Source organism: Eucyclogobius newberryi, unplaced genomic scaffold (genome assembly GCF_026437365.1).
Source record: "Eucyclogobius newberryi isolate DKJ021-1_F unplaced genomic scaffold, fEucNew1.0.hap1 SCAF_3, whole genome shotgun sequence".
NCBI classification, from domain to species: Eukaryota; Metazoa; Chordata; class Actinopteri; order Gobiiformes; family Gobiidae; genus Eucyclogobius; species Eucyclogobius newberryi.
The window spans coordinates 32,516,702-32,539,915 of NW_027315945.1; the positions used below are offsets into that span (position 1 = coordinate 32,516,702).

At 43.7% G+C, this 23,214-nt stretch overlaps 3 protein-coding genes across 7 annotated transcripts in view; 2 read left to right on the plus strand and 1 right to left on the minus strand.

Moving 5' to 3' along the window:
• lmtk3 (lemur tyrosine kinase 3) overlaps nucleotides 1–2,293 on the plus strand; it is a 29,524-nt gene extending 27,231 nt beyond the window's left edge. Inside the window, exons 13-16 of the mRNA XM_072461468.1 lie at nucleotides 141–277; nucleotides 355–680; nucleotides 752–836; nucleotides 1,074–2,293. Of these exons, the coding sequence (XP_072317569.1) occupies nucleotides 141–277; nucleotides 355–680; nucleotides 752–836; nucleotides 1,074–1,213 (688 nt within the window). The 3' untranslated portion in view covers nucleotides 1,214–2,293. The remainder of the gene's footprint in view (nucleotides 1–140; nucleotides 278–354; nucleotides 681–751; nucleotides 837–1,073) is intronic.
• A 167-nt stretch (nucleotides 2,294–2,460) lies between these two features.
• prpf31 (PRP31 pre-mRNA processing factor 31 homolog (yeast)) lies at nucleotides 2,461–7,031 on the plus strand. Its single transcript, XM_072460964.1, has 13 exons — nucleotides 2,461–2,560; nucleotides 3,298–3,510; nucleotides 4,207–4,267; nucleotides 4,347–4,430; nucleotides 4,509–4,606; nucleotides 4,682–4,788; nucleotides 4,864–5,033; nucleotides 5,804–5,961; nucleotides 6,042–6,131; nucleotides 6,239–6,366; nucleotides 6,445–6,646; nucleotides 6,726–6,824; nucleotides 6,900–7,031. The coding sequence occupies exons 2-13, from the start codon at nucleotides 3,301–3,303 to the stop codon at nucleotides 7,014–7,016; spliced, it is 1,524 nt and encodes a 507-aa protein (XP_072317065.1). The 5' UTR covers nucleotides 2,461–2,560; nucleotides 3,298–3,300; the 3' UTR covers nucleotides 7,017–7,031.
• Nucleotides 7,032–8,782: 1,751 nt separating this feature from the next.
• Nucleotides 8,783–22,688, minus strand: cnot3a (CCR4-NOT transcription complex, subunit 3a). 5 transcript variants are annotated; one of them, XM_072461634.1, is made up of 18 exons: nucleotides 22,517–22,688; nucleotides 21,870–21,959; nucleotides 21,082–21,149; nucleotides 20,674–20,748; nucleotides 20,505–20,594; nucleotides 20,208–20,336; nucleotides 19,140–19,235; nucleotides 18,838–19,057; nucleotides 15,937–16,064; nucleotides 14,279–14,335; nucleotides 11,001–11,892; nucleotides 10,786–10,891; nucleotides 10,564–10,705; nucleotides 10,251–10,350; nucleotides 9,987–10,185; nucleotides 9,770–9,902; nucleotides 9,575–9,700; nucleotides 8,783–9,507 (listed from the first exon to the last, which is right to left on the minus strand). In XM_072461634.1, the coding sequence occupies exons 2-18, from the start codon at nucleotides 21,892–21,894 to the stop codon at nucleotides 9,409–9,411; spliced, it is 2,685 nt and encodes an 894-aa protein (XP_072317735.1). In that variant the 5' UTR covers nucleotides 21,895–21,959; nucleotides 22,517–22,688; the 3' UTR covers nucleotides 8,783–9,408. The 5 variants fall into 5 exon arrangements, with proteins under 5 accessions (XP_072317735.1, XP_072317732.1, XP_072317733.1 ...); XM_072461631.1 differs by having other exon boundaries at nucleotides 21,082–21,167; XM_072461632.1 differs by lacking the exon at nucleotides 22,517–22,688 and adding an exon at nucleotides 22,360–22,495 and having other exon boundaries at nucleotides 11,010–11,892; nucleotides 21,082–21,167; nucleotides 21,870–21,963.
• Nucleotides 22,689–23,214: the final 526 nt, after the last annotated feature.

Consider the following 23,214-nt stretch of genomic DNA (forward strand, 5'->3'; position numbering starts at 1 on the left):
TTCTGAAGTATAAAAGTTGTCTCATGCTGTTACCTTTTAAAATATATATACATATATATATATATATATATATATATATATATATATATATATATATATATATATATATATATATATATATTTGAAATGTTCTGATGTAGCCAAGAAAACCTTGAAGCAGTTTCAAGCGCTGAACTGGGTGAAGAGCCATCTGAGGAGAATCAACCTGAGCCACTCACTGTGATAGATCAGCCTGAAATTACACCAACGCAACAGACGACAAACCAGGCAATGAAAGGTATACATTCAACAAATGATTTAGTATTGTCTATCTAGTGTTTATTCAGTATTAAAATGTCAATCTTATTATGCTAGCCAAGTTAGCGCGTTTGTCCCTGGCACTCCCTCCTCTTGCTGTGACTCTCCCTCCGACGGGGAAAGGCTTCAGAGATGGACCGATTGGGAGCCGCCTCGGGCGCCGGAGAGGCCTGTCCCCGGGCAGCGACCAGGACGAAGACGAGGAGGACGAGCAGGAGGACGAGCGCTCCAGACGAGTCATTGTGGTGATGGAGACAGACACAGACAAACGCGTGGGCCTGAGGAGTCTGCTGAAGTCACCTAAAGAGCCGCTGGACAGACAGAGGGACATAGGAAGAAATGTGTCCTTTTTTGATGATGTCACCATTTATCTATTTGATCAGGTACACTTGATATTCACTCAAAAACACAGTTAACCCATAAATCGCCTGACGTCTTTCTCTTGTTATAACAGGAAACTCCGACCAATGAACTGAGTGTCACGACTCCGACAGGTCCAGCCCCTGTCACTGTCAGAAACTCTAAGCTGGATGTTCGGGGTAAGTCCATATCGCACCGATCGCTTCAAGTTTACATTCTGTTCTTTCTCCTCTACAAACTGATGCACTGTAGCTAAAATAGACAGTTATGTAATGTTGTAGCACTTCAAAAGGGCAGATGGAGCTGCAGTTTTTTTCATCCTTGCGCGTTTCATTGTCACACTTTGTTGTATTAAAATGTTATCTTGTTTTGTATATACTTTTATGTTAACCATCTTATTACATTATTCTTTAAAGGGCCAAATGCTAAACGCAAGGACTCCAAAAGAAAAGAAGATTACTCCATCAAACCCAAACCCAGGTCCCCTCTCGGAACAAACACAGTGACATCGTCTCGTTTCACTGTCAGCCCAGCGGACGACCCTCACTTAGTCTGAGGCCACACGAGGAGCAGCACTTTGAGCTAAACTCAAACTACCAGCCATTTACCAGAGGCTATTTTTATATTGAAAAGCACCTGAAGGAAAAGACTCCCGTAAGAGCTGGACACAGTCCAGGTTTTACCGGCAACAGGATTTTGTATGATGGTCTGCAGAGCTCAGTCTGTGTGTTTACAGAGGTGACTGTAAACGCAGCTGAGCTCAGAGTCTGGAAGAGCCTGGAGTTTGTAAAATCTGACACAGATTTGACAGCTATGCACCGGGAGTCCTGCTGAACCAGCCAATATTTTTCAGGCTTCACCTTTTATGTTACATTTGTATATTATATTCCAGGTGTGTGGATTTTTTCTTTCATGTGTCCATGTTGACACCTCTCATTTCCTAAAGGGTTTTGATTGTTGTCATTCTGTTCTTGTAGGATGCAGTCGTGAACGAAATCCCTTCACTGTATTTATAAATACACATTGTACAAATCTCATCCTGCAAATGTATCTAAAACTGTTTTAAAACTGGTTTCTTTAACTATATTGTTAGACTGCACGGCAAAACAGTTTCTTTAAAATAAGTCTCTGCACACTACTTTACTATTTATTATATTATTTATTAAATTATGCAATATTTATTCATTTTAACTATTTATTCAGTTTAGTTGCGTTGCCATTCTAGGTACATTGCTTATTTTGGGACGGAATGCATCTTCACAAACTTTCCTTAACAAATAGAGATATTTTCCAAGACATCATAATTGCAAAAGTATTTTGTATAATTTAACTTATTAATATAATGTGTATGGAAGTATGTTAGGTCTTCATTTACCATGTCTTTACATCATGGAGCTGTCGAGTCTCTGTTTAGCTTGTTTAAGGACTATAATAGTAGTTTAGCATGAAAACTGAATAATTTCATACGTAAATAATATCATTAGATATTTTGTGTATTAGTTATTTTGATCTCTTCATACAATCCAGATAAAACCAGTCCATTAGTCTGTTAAACGTTGGTTTCAAACCTGTATTGTTTCAAATGATTTTAAAGGGCGTGTATAAAAGGGGAATAAAACAGTCAGATGGAAAATTATTTCTGTATCAATAAATTGCTTCATTTGTACTCGTCGTCATTACAAACCTACGTAACGCAGTTTGTATTAATGAACTACATTTCCCATGGTTCATTGCAACCATGACGACGTATTGATCGTGCGACCATTCAGCCCTGGTTAAATCAAACGCAGCTGCTGTAATCTTTCAACACTAAAGGAAAGGATTTTATTCTTCTCTTATTTAAGGTTTTATTCTTTTTAAGTCGACCTGCATTTCGTAGCTTAGGCCAGACTTGACCTCGGAGGTGAGTTTTGTGGAGTTTTATCTGTTTTATCTTCACCAACGTTTGCTAACGTTAGCTTAGCACGAGCCTGCGGTTTGTTTGTGATCTGCTTCTTCTGCGGTTTATGAAATTCACGCAAACATAACTCAAATACTCTACGTGTTGTTGCTGAAAATCAAGTGAAACTAAAACATGTTGATGTCAAGGTGTTCATTTTTGTGAATTATTTTAATTTTTCTTGCTCGTTTTTGCTTTGGAATAGAAATATCTTGACTGCACGGACTTAAAAAGAAGACATTTTGGTTTTTAATTGAAACTACAACGTACAAAAATCGGTATATTACATTTAATTATTTGTGAACTGCAACACGATCTAAAACGTCTTAATAATAGAAACGGGTTCACTGACTTCCTGTTCTATACTGAAAAACAGATCTTTATTTACTTTATTGATCGAATATAATAATGAAATAAAAAAGACTAAATCATAAGTACAGTGAAGTGGGCGGGCATAGGGGTCTGGTGAAGACTTATTTTTTTGTGCACTCAAGCCTCTAATGCAGGTTAATACTGAATTATTCAAATACAATCAATCACAATACAACATTGAGCAAGTTTAGGATGAGGCAAAATCGTTACAACATGGATAAAAGCTCGTGAAAGTACATTTTACATATTTTTTCCTCTCTAAACCCTGCGTCTTTTGCGTGACAATGATATTTCTTTCCCGTAAAATGACTCTTTTTGCGCTCGTGCAGAGGATGTCTCTGGCGGACGAGCTCTTGGCCGATTTGGAGGAGGCCGGGGACGAGGACGGGCTGTATCCAGAGGACGAGGAGGGGGATGAAGATGGCGATTGCGTGCAGAGGGCCGGCGGGGGCCTGGAGGACATCGCGGAGGACGAGATGGAGGTGGACTACAGTAAAGCGGAGAGCGTCACGTCCATCGCCAAACTACGTAACAGCAAACAGGTCCGTCTCCTCAAACAGAGTCTCTCGCCGACGGGAAAGTGGTTCTCTTAAAGCTCGATGATGTCGACGCTTTGAATTCAGCTTGAGCCCGTTCATATTGTTCCGTTCTTGGGCAAAACGCTTCACTCGTGTCATTCACACAACAGAGCCAGGAACGTTTTAATCAAAACAAAACAAAAAACACATAAAACATCCTAATATACTATACGATACGTTTAATCTGGCAAATCTTCTCAATTACTCCACTGTCTTGAATTTGGGAATTTTTGACGATATTTACACTTAAATCTCCTGCCAATGTTTGGTTTGGTTAACTGCATTAAAGAAAAACCTAAAGCTTTATGTGAACACTTAAGTGCAAAGAACGAGCTCCTGAAAATGTAAAAACACTGCTCTGTTTTTAGTCAATGGTAAAACAGGGTTATGGTTGTCAGAATATCATTTATATTGATTTTGTATTATTATATTTCCGTTATATTTTAGTCATGTAGAGCAATGCACAGTTTTGTAGTCATTTAAAATAAGCTTTTTTTTTTTTAATTATGAAAATTGGCTACCAACCCTAAAATACCTCCTCATATCAGTCGATCTCTGTATGAATAATGCCTCATCCTAAAGTTCTGATGATTTAAAAAAAAAAGGTTGAAGAATCATGTGTTTTGTTTCACTTGCTGATTCACCTTTTTGTTTCTTCAGTTTTCAGAAATCATCGATAAAATCTCCGACTACATTGGAAAACAGCGCAATAATTCAGAAGGTGAGTTTTGCCCTCCGTTTTAATCTTTCAACGCCATCGATTTAATGCTAATTATTAAAGCTTTTCATTGTGGTTTCAGTCTCTGGCCCAGTGGAATCGGATCCAGAATACAAACTCATCGTGGCCGCCAATAATCTGACCGTAGAGATCGACAACGAGCTGAGTACGTGATTCTGAACTGTCCCGCATTAAAAACCCTGCGCTCGTCTCGTCATTGTACGTGTCATTTTTGTATTTTCAGATATTATTCACAAGTTTACACGAGACAAATACTCCAAAAGGTTTCCGGAGCTCGAGTCTCTGGTCCCAGATTCTTTAGATTATATTCGCACTGTGAAGGTAAAGCACAATCTGTCGTCGCGCTCCTGTTTCCGCGGTTACACCAACACATTTAACGTTTGGTTCTCTGTTCAGGAACTCGGAAACAATTTGGAAAAGTGCAAGAACAACGTGATACTGCAGCAAATCCTCACCAACGCCACGATCATGGTCGTGAGCGTGACCGCCTCGACCACGCAGGGGTGAGTGTCGCGGTCTAATGATGGCGAGCGACGGCGACCACGACGACGAGCTCAACGTTGCCTTTTGCTTTACAGGTCGTTGCTCACGGAGGAGGAACTGAAGCAGCTGGAGGAGGCGTGCGACATGGCGCTGGAGCTGAACCAATCGAAACACAGGATCTACGAGTACGTGGAGTCCAGGATGTCCTTCATCGCCCCGAATCTGTCAATCATTGTGGGCGCGTCCACGGCGGCAAAGATCATGGGTAAGAAAATCTATGACTAATCAAAGTATTTACAAGTGTTTTCCAGTAAAATCACAATAAAACACAATATGACTCGGCAGAAATATTAGTACTTACAAAAGTGTTACCTCGTCACCTTTTTAAAAACAGTTTAAATAAATGCATGCAGTTTTTATTATTAGCTTGTTTGTTATTAATACATACGAATAATAAATCATTTTTTTAAAAGTCCTCAAACCTTGTTGCCACTTCATTATCTGGTTTGCTTTAGCTGGAATGCTCCACACTGGCTTTAAACGTAGCATGTTTCCAGTTATAAGTTTCTCATCGCTCAAAAATAATTGGAAAAACTGGGGGAAATGACTCTTCACATTCACAGATCTGCCCAGTTACCAGGCCAGTCACCTCCTTGTCTCCATGGAGATAGATGTGTTTAATGCCTTTTACTGCGGAACTTTCAGGGCAAAGCAATGGCATCTCCGTAGAGACGAGCGGGTGACCTGAACTAAAGAAAAAAAAACGAAGGAGGCTACAGATTGCTCCATTTTAACATTAATTAATCTTAAGTGTTAAAGACAGACTGAAGCAAATCAGAGGAAGAAAAAACGTCATAAATCACTGTGTCATTTCCCGTATTCTGGTGCATTTTAACGCATTATTATATTGATTTATTCTAGCTTCTATTGTGGAGCGTTCTTGTGCGTTTGTGTGGTTTGCATGGACTTTACAAACGATGAATTACCAGGTCTTGCGTTGTTACGATGTCTTCTGTTTGTGGTCCTTTGTCGTAGGCATCGCTGGAGGACTCACAAACCTGTCCAAAATGCCCGCGTGTAATCTCATGCTGCTCGGCGCGCAGAGGAGGACCCTGTCTGGCTTCAGCAGCACGTCTCTGCTGCCGCACACTGGCTTCATTTACCACTGTGACGTCGTTCAGTCTCTGCCCCCCGTGAGTGAAGTCATGTTGGGCTTTTTAAACTCTTCACGTGCCGAGCTGACGTTTCACCGTCTGTTTTTTTGTGTGGTCAGGATCTGAGGAGGAAAGCCGCTCGTCTCGTGTCCGCAAAGTGCACTCTGGCGTCGCGAGTGGACGGTTTTCACGAGAGCTCTGATGGAAAAGTGAGAGCACACCAAACATAAGCTGCTTTAGATTTATTTAAACTATAGTTGATTTGAACAAAACTAAACTAAAATGATCTTGCTGTCTCTAACTCACATTTGTGCAGGTTGGTTACGATCTCAAAGAAGAGATTGAGAGAAAATTTGACAAATGGCAAGAGCCGCCGCCGGTGAAGCAGGTCAAGCCCCTCCCGGCCCCCCTGGACGGACAGAGGAAGAAGAGAGGAGGAAGGAGGTGAATATTAAAACCTGCTGTGTGGTTCAAGTCATTGCTTCTGTTCGGATCACTTAAGGAAGCTTTCTGTTTGTGAAGGTATCGAAAGATGAAGGAGCGACTTGGACTGACCGAGATCAGGAAACACGCTAACAGAATGACCTTTGCCGAGATTGAAGACGATGCTTATCAGGAGGACCTGGGCTTCAGTCTGGGTCAGTTGGGGAAAAGTGGCAGTGGGCGTGTCCGACAAGCTCAGGTCAATGAGGCCACGAAGGCCAGAATCTCCAAATCGCTGCAGGTGAGCTCTGCAGAACAATGTGTTTGGGAGGTTTTCTCCTTTCTCTGGTTTGTGTCTAACTGGACAGTTTCATCTGCAGAGGACGTTACAGAAGCAGAGCATGACGTACGGAGGAAAGTCCACAGTCAGAGACCGGTCCTCTGGAATCAGCTCCAGCGTGGCCTTCACTCCTTTACAGGTACAAGTGCATTTGTTTGTTCTCCATTCAGCAGATTCAGCTGATCAAACAAAGATCACTCTGATTATTTTACAGGGGCTGGAGATCGTGAACCCACAAGCTGCAGAGAAGAAGGTGGCTGAGGCCAACCAGAAGTATTTCTCTAACACGGCCGAGTTCCTCAAAGTGAAGAAGGAGGTCGTCAAACCGTAATCAAACAGCATCAACTTGTTTTAAAGACATTTTGTTTTTATTTTCTGTTTGTAAAACTTGTGTTTTAATAAATGTTGTTTACACACTAAAAGGTGTTATTCTGAAATAGATATTCAATATTTTTGGTCAGAAACACATCTACTCTTCTCAGGACTTGCAGTTCTCAGCTTTGTCATAACTCCTGGTAAACATCTTTGACAAGCGAAACTTTAACCCCTTTTGCTATTTGAGATCCATAAAAAAATTTAAGCGGTTCCTGAACCTCTGGAGCACAAACCAGTGTCTGGAGCCTTTGTGAAGCTGAGACTAGTTTTGGACTCCAATCTCTGTTTTACTCAGTTGAAACAAGCGCTGCTCTGAGGAAATCAGATGTTAAATCCCGCCTAGATTCTTATTCAATATGAGTAAAGCTGGTTTCTGGAGAGATCGGCTGATTGACACTAAAATGAGCATTTGTTAGGTTTGACAACACTTAAGAGCGGGAGGTAAAATGACAATAGTTTTCGGGACTTGTAATGTAGCAAAAATAACCAGGCAGAATCTATATACAAGTCCTATTTTTCCATTACCGGTATTTCATTTTTAATGTGTTAAGATAAGATATTCCTTTATTTCCCACATGGGCAAATTTCATTGGTGCAACGCAGGAAGATAGAGGTAGATACAGAAGAAAAGAACAGATCACTTATAGGAAGTCTGAAATACACTTTCAGTGTTAATCCTGATATTTCCCAGAATGATTGATTTGACTGGAAATAAGAGGGTTACAGCTTGCTTTTTAGGTACAGCATATTAAGAGTTCCCTTTTATCAGATGTGGACAAAATGGAATAAATAAAAAATCCAAAGTCTCATGTGTGGGACGCCTTAAGCAGAAGTATAGAAACCCTGTTTTAACTTGACTCAGGGTTTGTGTTTAGTCATGTACTTGTCTCGACAGTTTGGAGCTTGTAGTAAAACAGTAATAATCAGACTGGCACGTCATTTCATAAAAGTATTTATTGAAATTGTACAATCCTGATAGACTCCTGTTTATGACATCTCCCATGCAGAACTGTAATGAGGAAAATGTAAATTGTTTTGAAATTCACATTTTAATGTTGCCTTTCTGAAAACATTAAAAGCCCCAAAAATAGAATCTATAAAAGGCAAAAATCTTTCAAAACTTAACATATTTTCATTTTTATATTTTCACAAACACCTTCCCACCCAAAGTCTGAAGTCTACACAAGGAGCTTATTTGATTGAATATTAAGTTAAAATCTTCAGTACACTGTTTATGTTGCTTAAAAGGATATATATTATCCAGTTGATGTAACACTCGGATTATTGGTCTGAGTTTCTCTAACAGCTAAAGACAAAAAGCTCATGAGTGTGATCACCATTTACATGTGAACAGTTTCAGTGCACATTCACTGTACGGCTCTGGAGCTCAAACAGGTGGAGAACGTAACAGAGCGATACCAAGTGAGACTAAGAACAGCAAAAGTTAAAACGGGGAACTGCGTGGTCTTACAAAAGGCTGTGGTCAGTATCCGGGTCATTTATTCAGTGGTACATTCATCTTTATGGTCAGTGTGGACGATGGCATCAAGGCTGCTGGGAAAAAAACTGCTGCAATAAAACAAATATAGGGTTTGAAAACTTTACTTTAAGATTTATTTTACAAGTTTATTAATTTCTCACAAACAATGCGCCATAATAATGCATTTCTTTGACAGGATAACTTAAAAACATTTTCTGTAAAGAGAGGGAGTCAGAGACCAGTTCAATTGCATAGCAATTTAATCCATGTCCAATAAGGACTCTTTCCCTGTCACAGGGAGAGGCCCTGTGGTCACTCTCAATCAGCGTTTAATTGACCAAGACAATATCAATAAAACTTTTGATAACCGCTTACTATGTCTAATAGTGACCATATTAACAGGCATCAGAGGGTCTTAAAAGAAGCCATTCCTACACTCCACGACTAAATGTCCACTGTACTTCCAAGTCTAAACCACCAATTACAGTAAATACAAGATGGGCAGTTTACTATCAAATCCCCAGTTGATTTGTGTCGAGTCGAAGGTTTCCGGGCTCATGTTGGACAGGTGGTACAGAGAATTTGTTGAAACAGAAAAAGAAAAGGAAACATGAGAAACATGCATGGGGTAGGCTTTCCTAATGCCACGTGTGCACAGACTGGCACAGCCTGGCACAGCCCGAGCCCCTGCAGCACACGCCCGAGCGGCCCATAGGGACGGCCAGAGTCTGCCACATGACGAGCTGGGGCTTTGAGGCTCCACCACACAGAGGGCTTCTACTACACATCACAATCTCTATCCACAGTTTGGAGTTCAGTCTCGGAATGTCAACAGCAGCACGTTTTGTCTCTGTCCTTTCTGTAGCCGTCACTGTAGATCGCGGTCTTCCAGGTATCTGTACTCGAAGGTAAACCCCTCCTTTTTCCGCTGGCCCCATTTTTCATAGTCAAAGTAAATGTAAGTGCCCTGGGGAAGGACAGACATTAATCAATGTTGTACAAACAGTCCTTCAGAGAAAGAAGACAATAGTCACCTGCTCAAACTCGTCCGTGATGGTCTTGGGCTCCTCGTGCCGCTGGAACCACATCATGTACTTAGTGTGAAACCTCCACGACTGCTTCTTAAGCGCCTTGGCCGACAGATACTGAGCTTTTGTGCCCTGAGACACCAGAGAACACCGTTACACGCTGAGGAGAGCAGGCAGAGGCGCTGTGTGGGTGTGTTTTACCTCCAGGTAGTAGAAGATGAAGAACAGCGTTTCTGTGGACAGTCTCTGGTAGAACTCTATAGAGTCAGAGTGATGTGGCGGCACCTGGTGGTGAAACGGCAGCGTCGGACATGGGTTCCTCATCAGGTACTGCCTGTGGGACGTCACAAAGACTGTTAGAACCGTGTTGTAACGCTTATGATTACGCGTGTCCATGAAGGTGCTAAAGAGCCTTCACCTGATCCTCTCTGAGTCTGAGGGGTGGGGCATGTGCGTCCACGCAGACTCCTGCATGGCCTGCTGGTACAGCTGGTCTTTGGGCAGCGGTGTGGGGCCGAGTGGACACACGCCGAGCGACGGTGGTATGCTGACTTCAGAGATGGACGGTTGTGGAGCAGCGGGAGTGCCGGGCACCGCAGACGAGCCGGAGAAAATATCTGCAGGATAATTGTGTGGTGAGTGGGGATCCTGATGTTTTGGTGGTGTCTGTGTGTTCACTGACCTCTGTCGGTCAGATGCAGATTGCTGATTTCTCCGTCCAGACCTGAACCCAGAGCTGCTCTCTCAGCCATTGCCTTCAGAGAACTCAGAGGCTCCGGCGCCTGTGGAGCACAAACACAGCACGAGTCACTCTACTGTCCCACCATCTGAGACAGTTTCACTGGTCTCAGTCGGAGACGAGCTCCAAAAGGCATGAGTGAAAACTTAAAGTGGTGTTTGTGAATTCGACTGATTAAATTAAAGTTTCTGATTTTCCTAACTTCTTTACACACGTTGAATTTCTGTCTCAGTAGAATTACAGTCCTTCATTTTACCTTGAGGCCTTCAGAGGACTGAGTGTACGAGGGCGGCCCGTTGAGGAGACTCCCTCCTCCGGGTGTGCTGTCTGAGAAGGACGGGGACGGAGAGCTCGGAGGCAGCGTGATGGAGCTGATTAAACTGGGACCATTGTCCATCCTGAAGCAGAGAAAATGCATCTTTTACAAACAAAGATGATGATTCTTATTATTATTACAAAGACAAAGTGCAGGACGTACGGCTGACTGGTGGAGGAGCTGAGCGATGAAGGTTGGCTGCTCTGGGACTGGCTCGGTGTGCTCGGAGCTGACTCTGTAGAACTCTCTGCCACAACCGCGCTGTAACCTGAGCACAACAGCAACACTACTTTTAAGATCTACTTTCACATCTGATCTCAATCTGTCATCTCAGCAAACACAGACGATGACAGAAAATGACTTTCATAACAACATACTTGTGCTACCGTTTTGTTTGAGTCCGCTTGGAGGCCTGGCAGGTGCAGAACTGACTCCTCCGACGACTCCGACGCCGCTTCCGTTTCCTCCCATCAGACCCACCACACCAGGAGGTGAGCTGACGGAGCTGGAAGGGACCTGAGGGGCCCCCGGGGCCAAACTCTGTCCAGGCACCAGTCCCAAAATGCTGCTGCTCAAAGAGCTGTGTGCAGAGCTGGAGCCCAGCAGACCCAGACTTGTTCCTGTGCCGTTGGTGACGCCGCTGGAGCCTGAGGTGGAAATGGAAGTGCTCTCCACTGAAATGCTGGACTGTGAGGTGCTGTTCAGCCCCAGCGCTCCAGAGGCCGCAGCCTGAGCGTAAGGGGCCGGCGTGGAGCCCGACATGAGCCCGGACATGGAGTTTAGCGAGGGGCCGTGGCTGATTAAACCCAGTCCTGGGATCTGACTGGAGCTGGTCCCCGACAGGCTTTTGCTTAGACTCAGGCCCAGGCCCAGGCCTAAGCCCAGGCTGAGACTGGAGGCGGGCGAGGGCGAGCTCAGGGAAATGGGGGCGGAGCTGATGGGCGAGCTAGGCGTAGGCAGAGAGGGGGTGCTGGAGGCGGGCAGGAGGGGGTTACTGGGAGGACTGGGCGTGCTGTGCCCTGTGACAGAGGGTTTGGACTGAGGAGGCTGCGTCAGGTTAAGTGCCTGCGACGGCGGCTGCACTGGAGAGAGTTGATGCTGCTGCACCGCGCTGCTGAAGCTCCCGATGAGGCCGCTGCTCGAAGGGACCGAAGGAATGCCCCCGACGACACTCGCCATGGAAACAAGAGAAGACGAGGACGACGAGCCAGAGGTCGTCGAGGAGGAGAAGGAGGAGAGCAGGGATGGGGTGCCATTTTTCACAGGCGACTGGAAATAACACAATCAAATTAGAATATGTACAAGAGACAAAGGCCAATGTGTGTTAAACACATGGTCCACACACAGAGGAGCCATCATGGTCCACACACAGAGGAGCCATCATGGTCCACACACACAGAGGAGCCATCATGGTCCACACACACAGAGGAGCCATCATGGTCCACACACACAGAGGAGCCATCATGGTCCACACACACAGAGGAGCCATCATGGTCCACACACACAGAGGAAACATCATGGTCCACACACAGAGGAGCCATCATGGTCCACACACACAGAGGAGCCATCATGGTCCACACACACAGAGGAGCCATCATGGTCCACACACAGAGGAGCCATCATGGTCCACACACACAGAGGAGCCATCATGGTCCACACACACAGAGGAGCCATCATGGTCCACACACAGAGGAGCCATCATGGTCCACACACACAGAGGAGCCATCATGGTCCACACACACAGAGGAGCCATCATGGTCCACACACACAGAGGAAACATCATGGTCCACACACAGAGGAGCCATCATGGTCCACACACAGAGGAGCCATCATGGTCCACACACACAGAGGAGCCATCATGGTCCACACACACAGAGGAGCCATCATGGTCCACACACACAGAGGAGCCATCATGGTCCACACACACAGAGGAGCCATCATGGTCCACACACAGAGGAGCCATCATGGTCCACACACACAGAGGAGCCATCATGGTCCACACACAGAGGAGCCATCATGGTCCACACACACAGAGGAGCCATCATGGTCCACACACACAGAGGAAACATCATGGTCCACACACAGAGGAAACATCATGGTCCACACACAGAGGAGCCATCATGGTCCACACACACAGAGGAGCCATCATGGTCCACACACACAGAGGAGCCATCATGGTCCATACACAGAGGAGCCATCATGGTCCACACACACAGAGGAGCCATCATGGTCCACACACACAGAGGAGCCATCATGGTCCACACACACAGAGGAGCCATCATGGTCCACACACACAGAGGAGCCATCATGGTCCACACACAGAGGAGCCATCATGGTCCACACACAGAGGAGCCATCATGGTCCACACACACAGAGGAGCCATCATGGTCCACACACACAGAGGAGCCATCATGGTCCACACACAGAGGAGCCATCATGGTCCACACACAGAGGAGCCATCATGGTCCACACACACAGAGGAGCCATCATGGTCCACACACACAGAGGAGCCATCATGGTCCACACACACAGAGGAGCCATCATGGTCCACACACACAGAGGAGCCATCATGGTCCACACACAGAGGAGCCATCATGGTCCACACACAGAGGAGCCATCATGGTCCACACACACAGAGGAGCCATCATGGTCCACACACACAGAGGAGCCATCATGGTCCACACACACAGAGGAGCCATCATGGTCCACACACAGAGGAGCCATCATGGTCCACACACAGAGGAGCCATCATGGTCCACACACACAGAGGAGCCATCATGGTCCACACACACAGAGGAGCCATCATGGTCCACACACACAGAGGAGCCATCATGGTCCACACACAGAGGAGCCATCATGGTCCACACACAGAGGAGCCATCATGGTCCACACACAGAGGAGCCATCATGGTCCACACACAGAGGAGCCATCATGGTCCACACACAGAGGAGCCATCATGGTCCACACACAGAGGAGCCATCATGGTCCACACACAGAGGAGCCATCATGGTCCACACACAGAGGAGCCATCATGGTCCACACACACAGAGGAGCCATCATGGTCCACACACAGAGGAGCCATCATGGTCCACACACAGAGGAGCCATCATGGTCCACACACACAGAGGAGCCATCATGGTCCACACACACAGAGGAGCCATCATGGTCCACACACAGAGGAGCCATCATGGTCCACACACACAGAGGAGCCATCATGGTCCACACACAGAGGAGCCATCATGGTCCACACACAGAGGAGCCATCATGGTCCACACACACAGAGGAGCCATCATGGTCCACACACAGACGAGCCATCATGGTCCACACACAGAGGAACCATCATGGTCCACACACAGACGAGCCATCATGGTCCACACACAGAGGAGCCATCATGGTCCACACACAGAGGAGCCATCATGGTCCACACACAGAGGAACCATCATGGTCCACACACAGAGGAACCATCATGGTCCACACACAGAGGAACCATCATGGTCCACACACAGAGGAACCATCATGGTCCACACACAGAGGAACCATCATGGTCCACACACAGAGGAACCATCATGGTCCACACACAGAGGAGCCACCACGGTGCACAGAGGAGAATATGATGCTTGTCTAAAGCTCTCCACACACATCACAGAGATCTCACCTGACAAACTTCAGGGTCTGTCGACCGGCCCCGTTTCTTATCGTCCTCAGAGTTCTCCTAAAGGAGGAGAAACCTCGTTATGAAAATCCACTTAAAAATAATCATCTAGCAAAATAACCAGTGGATCAAACACAAATGGACTCAAAATAATAAATGTTATTGGCACAAATGTGTTCTTAAGTCCTGTATTCTGCCAACAAGACTTTGAGGTTTTACATATTATAATAATGATTATAGTAAATAGTAAAAACACAGTTTGAGCAGTTCTGTGTCGACTCAAATGTCCTTCACTGCACAGCTAATCCACCTAAGCACGTGTTAACTTGGTGTCATAGAAATTAGAGTTGGCAGATGTTATTTATATATTAAAAAAAAAAAAAGGATAATATCACAATAGTTGTTTTGGACAAATGCAAAATGAGAATATAGAGTATATCTCATCTAGAATAAAATTATTAAAAAAGACCTAGTGTAAAGTATAAAGTCATAGTTCTGATTTTATGGTCCAATTCATGTTTCGCACGAGACTCAACAAAGACATTTACGGGCTCATTTCACACATTCCTGATGCTTTGTTAAATATCAGCTGAATATTGTCAAATATCAAAATAATGCAAAAAAGATTCAGATCTCCATTTTCAATATTCAATAGGATTTTAATACGATAAAAGATAATTAACAGTTTTAAAGCCAATTAAAAACAAATAATGATCAGGTTTGACAAAAGTGTGTAGAGCTGGGTTTCGATTCAAATTTCAAGAATCGATTCGATTCCGATTTTTACGTTTCCAAATCGATTTTCTCAGATTCGATCTGATTTCGATTCGATCCGGGGGTTAATGTTATTAAAAATGAAAAATGTATTTGAACCGTTTCCTTCACTTCATGACTGTGTAGAGAAGCAACATATTAAAACTAGTATTATATCAATATTAAACAGCAAATCTTACAAGTATTGGTAGTTACTGATGGAAGACTGATGAAAAAGGGTCAATCTACCTTCAAGAAAGATAATTCAGGACAATAAATGGAGGACATGATTGAGGTGACGACATCTGCAACAGTGGATTCTACTGGGACACTAACCAGTGCATTATTATTATGCTTTAAAAATAATTAAGAATTCACCCAAAAGCGGTTGCTACCAAAAGCATTTTTATTTTAAAACTGCTCACACACTGCCAGTACTGAAACTGGAAGTATAAAATGTAAACGTTGAGCATTTTTCCCAATAAATCTTTATTTTGAATTTTTTTTTTTAAATTCTACTGGAAAAAATATTGATATTTGGACGTACGAATCGATAATCGGTCATTAATATGCGAATCGATTAAAAATCGGAAAATCTATTTTTTTCAACCCAGCTCTAAAAGTGTGTTTTCAGTTTGAGGATATTTCTTTCTAAATTTTAATTTCAGAGATTTTGACCAGTAATATTTATTTATTTATTTAATGGACCACCAGATTTTTTGGCCTGTAGGTTTTATCAGACAGGACAGTTCAGTGTGAAATGGGCACGAGACTGCGGAAAGACACGCAGCAAACTGTCGCGAGTTGATCCTACGGTGAACAAAAGCCTGACTAATGCAAAACTACAGGAGTTTACAGCAAATCCCGTCAAGTCCAGACTGTGTTGATCGTTCAGAGTTCACACTTACGGCCGTGCAGGCGGCGGGAGACGGAGGAATAGGTGACGATGACGTGGTGGAGGTGGGAGTGCTGCTCGAGTGGAGGTACATCTCGTCCTCCAAGTTTCCTTGACCCGACGGCGACGTGGCCACCAACGCTGCAGATAACGGCAAACAAAGCGCATGTCAGGGAAGCACGATCAAAAGAGTCTCTCACACACACACACACACGCACACACAGGCACACACAGGCACACACACTGGCACGCACACACACACACTGGCACGCACACACACACACTGGCACACACACACACACTGGCACGCACACACACACACACACTGGCACACACACACACACTGGCACACACACACACACACACTGGCACGGCTTCTGGTTCTGCACATTCAAGTCTCATTTCCCCCCCAGTCACTTTGTCGGAGGCTTTACTTGTAATTTTCATCACAATAAAAAAAACAGCAATTTACTGTTTTAATGAGCAAATTGCAAATGTTTTAGTAACTGGAAACGAAAAATAACCAATCTTTATTTATAACACGCCAGCAACAAAACCTCTCTACAGTCTGATCTGGAGAGATATCTGTGTACAATGACCTCGTACCGGACCCAAACCGCCTCGTACCTGACCCAAAGCGTCTCGTACCTGACCCAAAGCGCCTCGTACCTGACCCAAAGCGCCTGGTACCGGACCCAAACCGCCTCGTACCGGACCCAAACCGCCTCGTACCTGACCCAAAGCGTCTCGTACCTGACCCAAACCGCCTGGTACCTGACCCAAACCGCCTCGTACCTGACCCAAAGCGTCTCGTACCTGACCCAAACCGCCTGGTACCGGACCCAAACCGCCTCGTACCTGACCCAAAGCGTCTCGTACCTGACCCAAACCGCCTGGTACCTGACCCAAAGCGTCTCGTACCTGACCCAAACCGCCTGGTACCTGACCCAAACCGCCTCGTACCTGACCCAAAGCGTCTCGTACCTGACCCAAACCGCCTGGTACCGGACCCAAACCGTCTCGTACCTGACCCAAAGCGTCTCGTACCTGACCCAAAGCGTCTCGTACCTGACCCAAACCGCCTGGTACCGGACCCAAACCGCCTCGTACCTGACCAAACCGCCTCGTACCTGACCCAAACCGCCTCGTACCTGACCAAACCGCCTCGTACCTGACCCAAACCGCCTCGTACCTGACCCAAACCGCCTCGTACCTGACCCAAACCGCCTCGTACCTGACCCAAAGCGTCTCGTACCTGACCCAAACCGCCTCGTACCTGACCCAAACCGCCTCGTACCTGACCCAAAGCGTCTCGTACCTGACCCAAACCGCCTCGTACCTGACCCAAACCGCCTCGTACCTGACCCAAAGCGTCTCGTACCTGACCCAAAGCGTCTCGTACCTGACCCAAAGCGTCTCGTACCTGACCCAAACCGCCTCGAAAAACGACAAAGGTCACACAAATACAACCATTCATACAGAAAAGTGTATTTATATGTAAAAAGGCAGATTAAACTCCAACTTCCTGCTACTGTCCCAAATAAAGCTTTTCAATCTAAATAAATAAATCGACTAAACATCTGCTTTATCCACGCAGTTAAAGCGTCCTTCCTTCAGACTGCACTCATCTTTAAGGTTAAGAAACACTGGTTTAGACTTAAGCAAACGTGTTCTGAAAAGCAGTTAAAATGTCACTCTTCTCTCAGATGTGAACGCTCGTGGACGTGTTTACAAAGAGCACAGCAAACTGTATCTCTGCATCTCAAACATCCAATGTTTTGTTTTGAGGATTTAAATGGTGCACTTAAGGCCGGAACACAAGACAGGATGAGTCTTAAACTATTTATAAACACGAGACAAAAAGCACAGACGTGGAGAAAATCGTACGAGCGTCGGCCGTTTCCTGTCCAGAGTAAAGCCACGAGTAAATGTTCAAAACGGTCAAGTTCATATGCAAGTCCAAACTGTCCCATTATTATTTCGTAAAAGGATCAGGTCACAATAAAAAAAAATATATATATATATTTAGAAGCAAAATTAAGTCTTTTTAGTTAAATCTTTAGCCCAAAAATAGACATAAATGTAAATAATATTTATCGTTTTTTGCGTTGTAACAACGAAATTTCCCCTTGTGTGGATATTAAAGGATTATCTTATCTGGTCATTTTTGTCAAATTTAACATAATTTTGTCTGTCAGAAAGTTAAATTGCGTAAAGCCGGTCACAAACTTGAGGAATAGTAACGTGTTAGACAAGAATTAATGAAAGAATATTAAAGTTAAGTCTCCGAAGTGAATAATAATCGTGAATCATCATTAAATTGTGATGTTTTTTCCCCTCACAATTATCGTAACACTATAATTTGACATGGTGACATCCTAGAGAGGAACTACTTTCACTTTTTTTCCACTTCTTTATGTTTTAACACTTGTGATTGAATGTAGGATCGTGACAATCGTCAACAAAGATAAGAAGATGATCGACATTACAGCATTTCTAAACAGCATTGTGATATTGTTAATCATATAAATCTGGGCCATGATAATCGCACAGGTTCAAGCGTCAAATCAGAGTCACATCCAAGTACTTTCGGAAACCTAATCACAGAAAATGGCTCATATTTTTGCAATTTATATGATTTTCTGTTTAAAAAATTTGGTCACATCCACATTTTCTCAACCTTTACCTCCCTCCTCGGCGCGCCTTTACCTCCCTCCTCGGCGCGCCTTTACCTCCCTCCTCGGCGCGCCTTTACCTCCCTCCTCGGCGCGCCTTTACCTCCCTCCTCGGCGCGCCTTTACCTCCCTCCTCGGCGCGCCTTTACCTCCCTCCTCGGCGCGCCTTTACCTCCCTCCTCGGCGCGCCTTTACCTCCCGGGAGGCGAAACCCGACGGTGAAAAGCATGTGTACTCACGGATGTCCTCTAGGTCCAAGTCGTCGTACAGGAATTCATTCTCTTCAAAGTCCGGGTCTTGAGAGGAATCTATGTAGTACTCGACGTCGTCCTTGATCTTCTGGATGGCATCCACGGGCACGGAGTCGTTGTCGAGCATGCGGTATATGGTCTCCAGCATTCGAATGTGAAATCGGTGCCTCTCGATTAGCCGCTTCAGCTCTTCAATGCGATCTTGTTTCTAAAGGACAACAACGGGAACAATTGTCAGAGCAAAAACAACAAATATGAACAGGTATTTTTTAAATAGTTTTTTCAAATACCTCTTTGTCTCCTTTCTTTTTTCTTGTTTGGACCGAGAGAGATTCAACTTCACTTTCAAACTGATCCACCTGCATATTTAGTGCGTCTATCGTATTCTGGAGAAAACAAATAATAATTAAGTCAGATTTATAAAGTCACAGGGTTTCCACTCCCATTAGTACAAATTATTATTGTGGCACCACATCATCGTCATAGTCGAAAAACAATCTGAATAATACATTACTTTGTCAAATTGCTTTTGTATTGATGCTTCTAGCTCCATAACACAAAAGTAAATACTGTTAGAAATCCAAATAAATAGGAGTTTTGAGTTTAAACTAAAATTTGGGCTGTGCAATTATTTCTTTAAATGCAATTTAAGTGACTGCTCCTAACAATTACAATAATATAGTATAATACAGCAGTAGTAGTAGTGGCAGTAGTACAATACAGTCATCTACAGTGACATCACAAAATATTCCTAATAAGTCTAGAACAAAGCAAGAATGTCAAGATTATTTGGTAAGTCAATAATCATGATCATTCCTATCATAAGAGTTGCAATTTCCCAGGCAAAATGTAATTATTCTGATTCAAGCTACACTCGAAAAAGTAAACCTAGACGTGCCACCTCAAGGTCTTTTTGTAATCTGTCCGTTTATGTCACACAGGGAAGTATTTCATAAAGCTGGACACATGGAACTGTATCGGGCAATGGAGAATAAGTATGTTTACGAGCAGACACTTCACACTTCTCCATCCACAGCACTAACGCTCTCTCTTTTAAACCCATCAAACAGTGGAACCAGCTCCCAAACCTCCAAAACCGTCGACAGAGAAAAATCAGTCCAGTTGATCTTGTAACTGTTCTCCTACAATTATTTACAGTCTTAAAATTGTAACTACTTAATATTTCCTTTACTTCCCTATGGGCGGCAACAACTGAGTGTTTAGAGTTGTGTACTATTTGTATGTTTTTACTCCACCTGCCCCGGGACTAGTGTTCTGCTCTTCTCTTTGATAGAGCACAGTTTGATACCGTGACCTCCCTGATACACAAGTGTAATAGTATTATATTATAGTATTACCGTTAACCACTGCCCCGTCTCCTCCTTTTCCCTCTGTGCGGGGTCCACTTTTTGAGCGAGACCCAAACCTTCTTTCGAGTAGGCTTTTGTTTTTGTCTCACGCTCCACGACTTTGAACCGCTCCATTTGCTGCAAAAAAAAAAGAAGAAGAAAAGAACGGAATTTAAATGCCATGTCTTTATAGAACACAGAGTAACGTGACGTCGAAACGTCTGAGGAATAAAGTCTGGCGGTAATGCAACACTCGGATGCCAACCGCCATAAAACAACAACAACAACAACAACGTGACTTCTTACCGTTTCTATTAGTTTGCGGTTTTCCACTAGCTGCCGTTTGTCTTTGATCTCGTTTGACGCGACCCATGTTTTTATCTGGTCTCTTAGCCGCTGGAGACAAACCATTATTACAGTTTATAAACATCCACCGACTTGATTTGTGGTTGCAATAACTCTGCGATGGTCTTACTTGTAATTTTTTAATCTCTTTTTTGAGGTCAGCCTCATACTTTTCCTTTTGGTTTGCGTTGGCTGCATTATGAAGCTAGAATACAAACAAAAAAAACATTAACACGATGACGTTTGTATGTAGACGTGCGAGATTTAGCAAAGAATGGATAATGTCATTGTTTTAGAGATATGCTGAATTACCAAATCAAGTATATTGTCTAGATTAAAACTATTCAAAATGACCACAAAAAGAGACGCTAGAAAATAAAATGAACACAAACAAAGTGTCCCCCAAAGTGTACACAGTGATATTTCTGCACTTTTAAGCTTAATTTCACAGTCATGGAAAATATGATCTGAATAAAGTTATTTAGAAAACGCAAAATAATCTATCGGGACTTGAAACGTAAATGTAAAGCGTCGGTACCTTTTGCCAGATGTCTTCAAACTGTTCTACACCTTCTGCTACTTTTTTCAAACATCTATCGATTTCACCTGAGGAATAAAAAAAGACTTCAGTGCAAAGTTAGCGTTTCCCTTTTATAGGAGAGACTATGGTGGCCCCACTGCAGACACAGACGATACTTTATGCTTGTAGTATCGGCAGTTGTCATAACATGTTCTGCGAGTTTTAAATCGTAATAATTAGGTAATTGTTAATCATTATTATTGCGGACTAACGCAGACTCCAAAACAACTCCAAAATTACCTTAATAATTACCTGCGACGTTATTAAACACTAATGTCAAATAAAATAGAACAATTGGAATTTTCATCAATTGTACGCCTTATTTGTAATATTTATCTTACTAGATGTTGCAGGAGTTGTATTTCAAAACGTATTTAATTAAAAAAAATCTCAACGTACAAGAGATAAAAGTTTGACAAGCCAAGCTAATCGACTAAATAGTTGCAGCCCAAGTCATAACCATTTAGTTGCAACTATATTTCATCTGTAATCGGTGCTTTTTAGATCTATGACACTCCAAATAACGCACGGACTAAAACAATTAAATAATAGAAAATGTGGATCTCTTCGTGCCACCATAGTCTCAGTGAAGCCCTGTGGAAACACTGCAAAGTTAAGCATCACAAGCAGTCACATTTTGCCCCGAAACGAAACAGCATCCAGGCTACAAACCCCAGCACATGGTCAGAGCACTTTTCAGATGTGGCCGGACAGCGAAGAGGCAAGAGTGTGAATGCGAGTTTTACCTTGTAGTTTTCTCTTGTCAGCCATGGCTCTGACTACGACACTGTCCACATTCCGTCTGTCACACAGTTTAGATGCGTGGAGGCAACACACTGTCTTATCTTTTAACACGGGAGAAACACAGTGGACATCCTTCAATATAAAAGCCAATGTTCACACACACACAACACGAGCACAACTGTTTTCCCCTGCACGAGCCTGTCCTCCTTCCCCCGCGCGCAATCGGCATCCGCGAACGCCACTTTCTGTCGATTATAACGCGAGCATGCACCTGACACTTCAGAGGGAAAACGCACGAGCATGAATAGTTCTCACCTACAATAAGCAATCTGAACAATTAGCATCTGGGAGCTAACGTTGGTGCTAGTCAGTGCTGAGCTCGTTTTGATCCCGCTTTAGCCCAGGGACAGAGATAAACGAGCAACGTTTTAATGCGTCGCCGTTTCTGGAGCCCAGCAGAGATCATGTGTTGGATTGTACAGCTGGAGCAACTTACATTTGCTATCAGACCGTTAAAACGAACACCTACGAGCTAATTCGGCTAGCTGCCAGCCTCGCTAATGCATAAATGCTAGCTAGCAGCTTAGCTAGTCAAATTTAGGAAAAAGGGAAATGGGTAACGCGAGAATCAATGTTACATGTGTGCAACGTTTACCTAAAGTGGGGGCTTTCGTTTGTCTTTTTTTTTCAATTAGAGCCACAAACTAATTCCAAAAAGTCTTCTTCACTTCCAAATTGTGTTTTCTTTTCGACAGGCTCGCTCTATATTGTAGCTGAAGATGGACGGTAACGAAAGTCCCACCTCCCGAAGCGGTCCCGCCCCGACGCAAACCTGGGCCCCTGATTGGACGCGGCGCACGACTGTCAAACGTACGCCTCTTGATTGGACAGTGTTTCTGCCTGTCACTTGGTCACATCCGCAAAAAACAGACCGGGGCCGAATAAACAGTAATTTATTGTTTTTATTTATTTATTTAATTTTTTAAAGAAATATGATCCTCCTCATTAGTTTTACATGGACAGAAATAAAATTATACTGAGAACAAAAGATAAAAATACATTCTTTACAAAATTGTTTATACTAGGGTGACCATCTGTCCCTCTTTTTTTGCCTGGCCTTTTTTCATTGAGGCAATTTGAATTGAATAAAAAGGTCGAGTGGGATTTATATCAACATTACATCAACATTTTTGGGTGTACTGGCTTTCTGGGTTGTAATATGTTGGCACCAATTTCTATTCCAGTCTCTTTCTGTCCGTTATTATTGATAAAAACAAAAAATCATATGGCGTTATTTTCTATATTAGCTCAAATTTCCCCAAGTCCTTCCTTCCACATTCAAAAACA

Bases quoted from the DNA above. Each gene is read 5' to 3' on its own strand.
- cnot3a (XM_072461631.1), bottom strand. From the start codon at position 21,894: ATGGCTGACAAGAGAAAACTACAAG. The intron at 21,168-21,869 runs GTAAAACTCGCA...TTTGCACTGAAG, and splicing joins TGACAAGAGAAAACTACAAG to TCTTTTTTTATTCCTCAGGT. The intron at 20,337-20,504 runs GTAAGAAGTCAC...TTTTTTTTGCAG, and splicing joins ACCGCAAACTAATAGAAACG to CAAATGGAGCGGTTCAAAGT.
- prpf31 (XM_072460964.1), top strand. From the start codon at position 3,301: ATGTCTCTGGCGGACGAGCTCTTGGCCGATTTGGAGGAGGCCGGGGAC. The intron at 5,034-5,803 runs GTAAGAAAATCT...CCTTTGTCGTAG, and splicing joins CACGGCGGCAAAGATCATGG to GCATCGCTGGAGGACTCACA. The intron at 6,825-6,899 runs GTACAAGTGCAT...ATTATTTTACAG, and splicing joins TGGCCTTCACTCCTTTACAG to GGGCTGGAGATCGTGAACCC.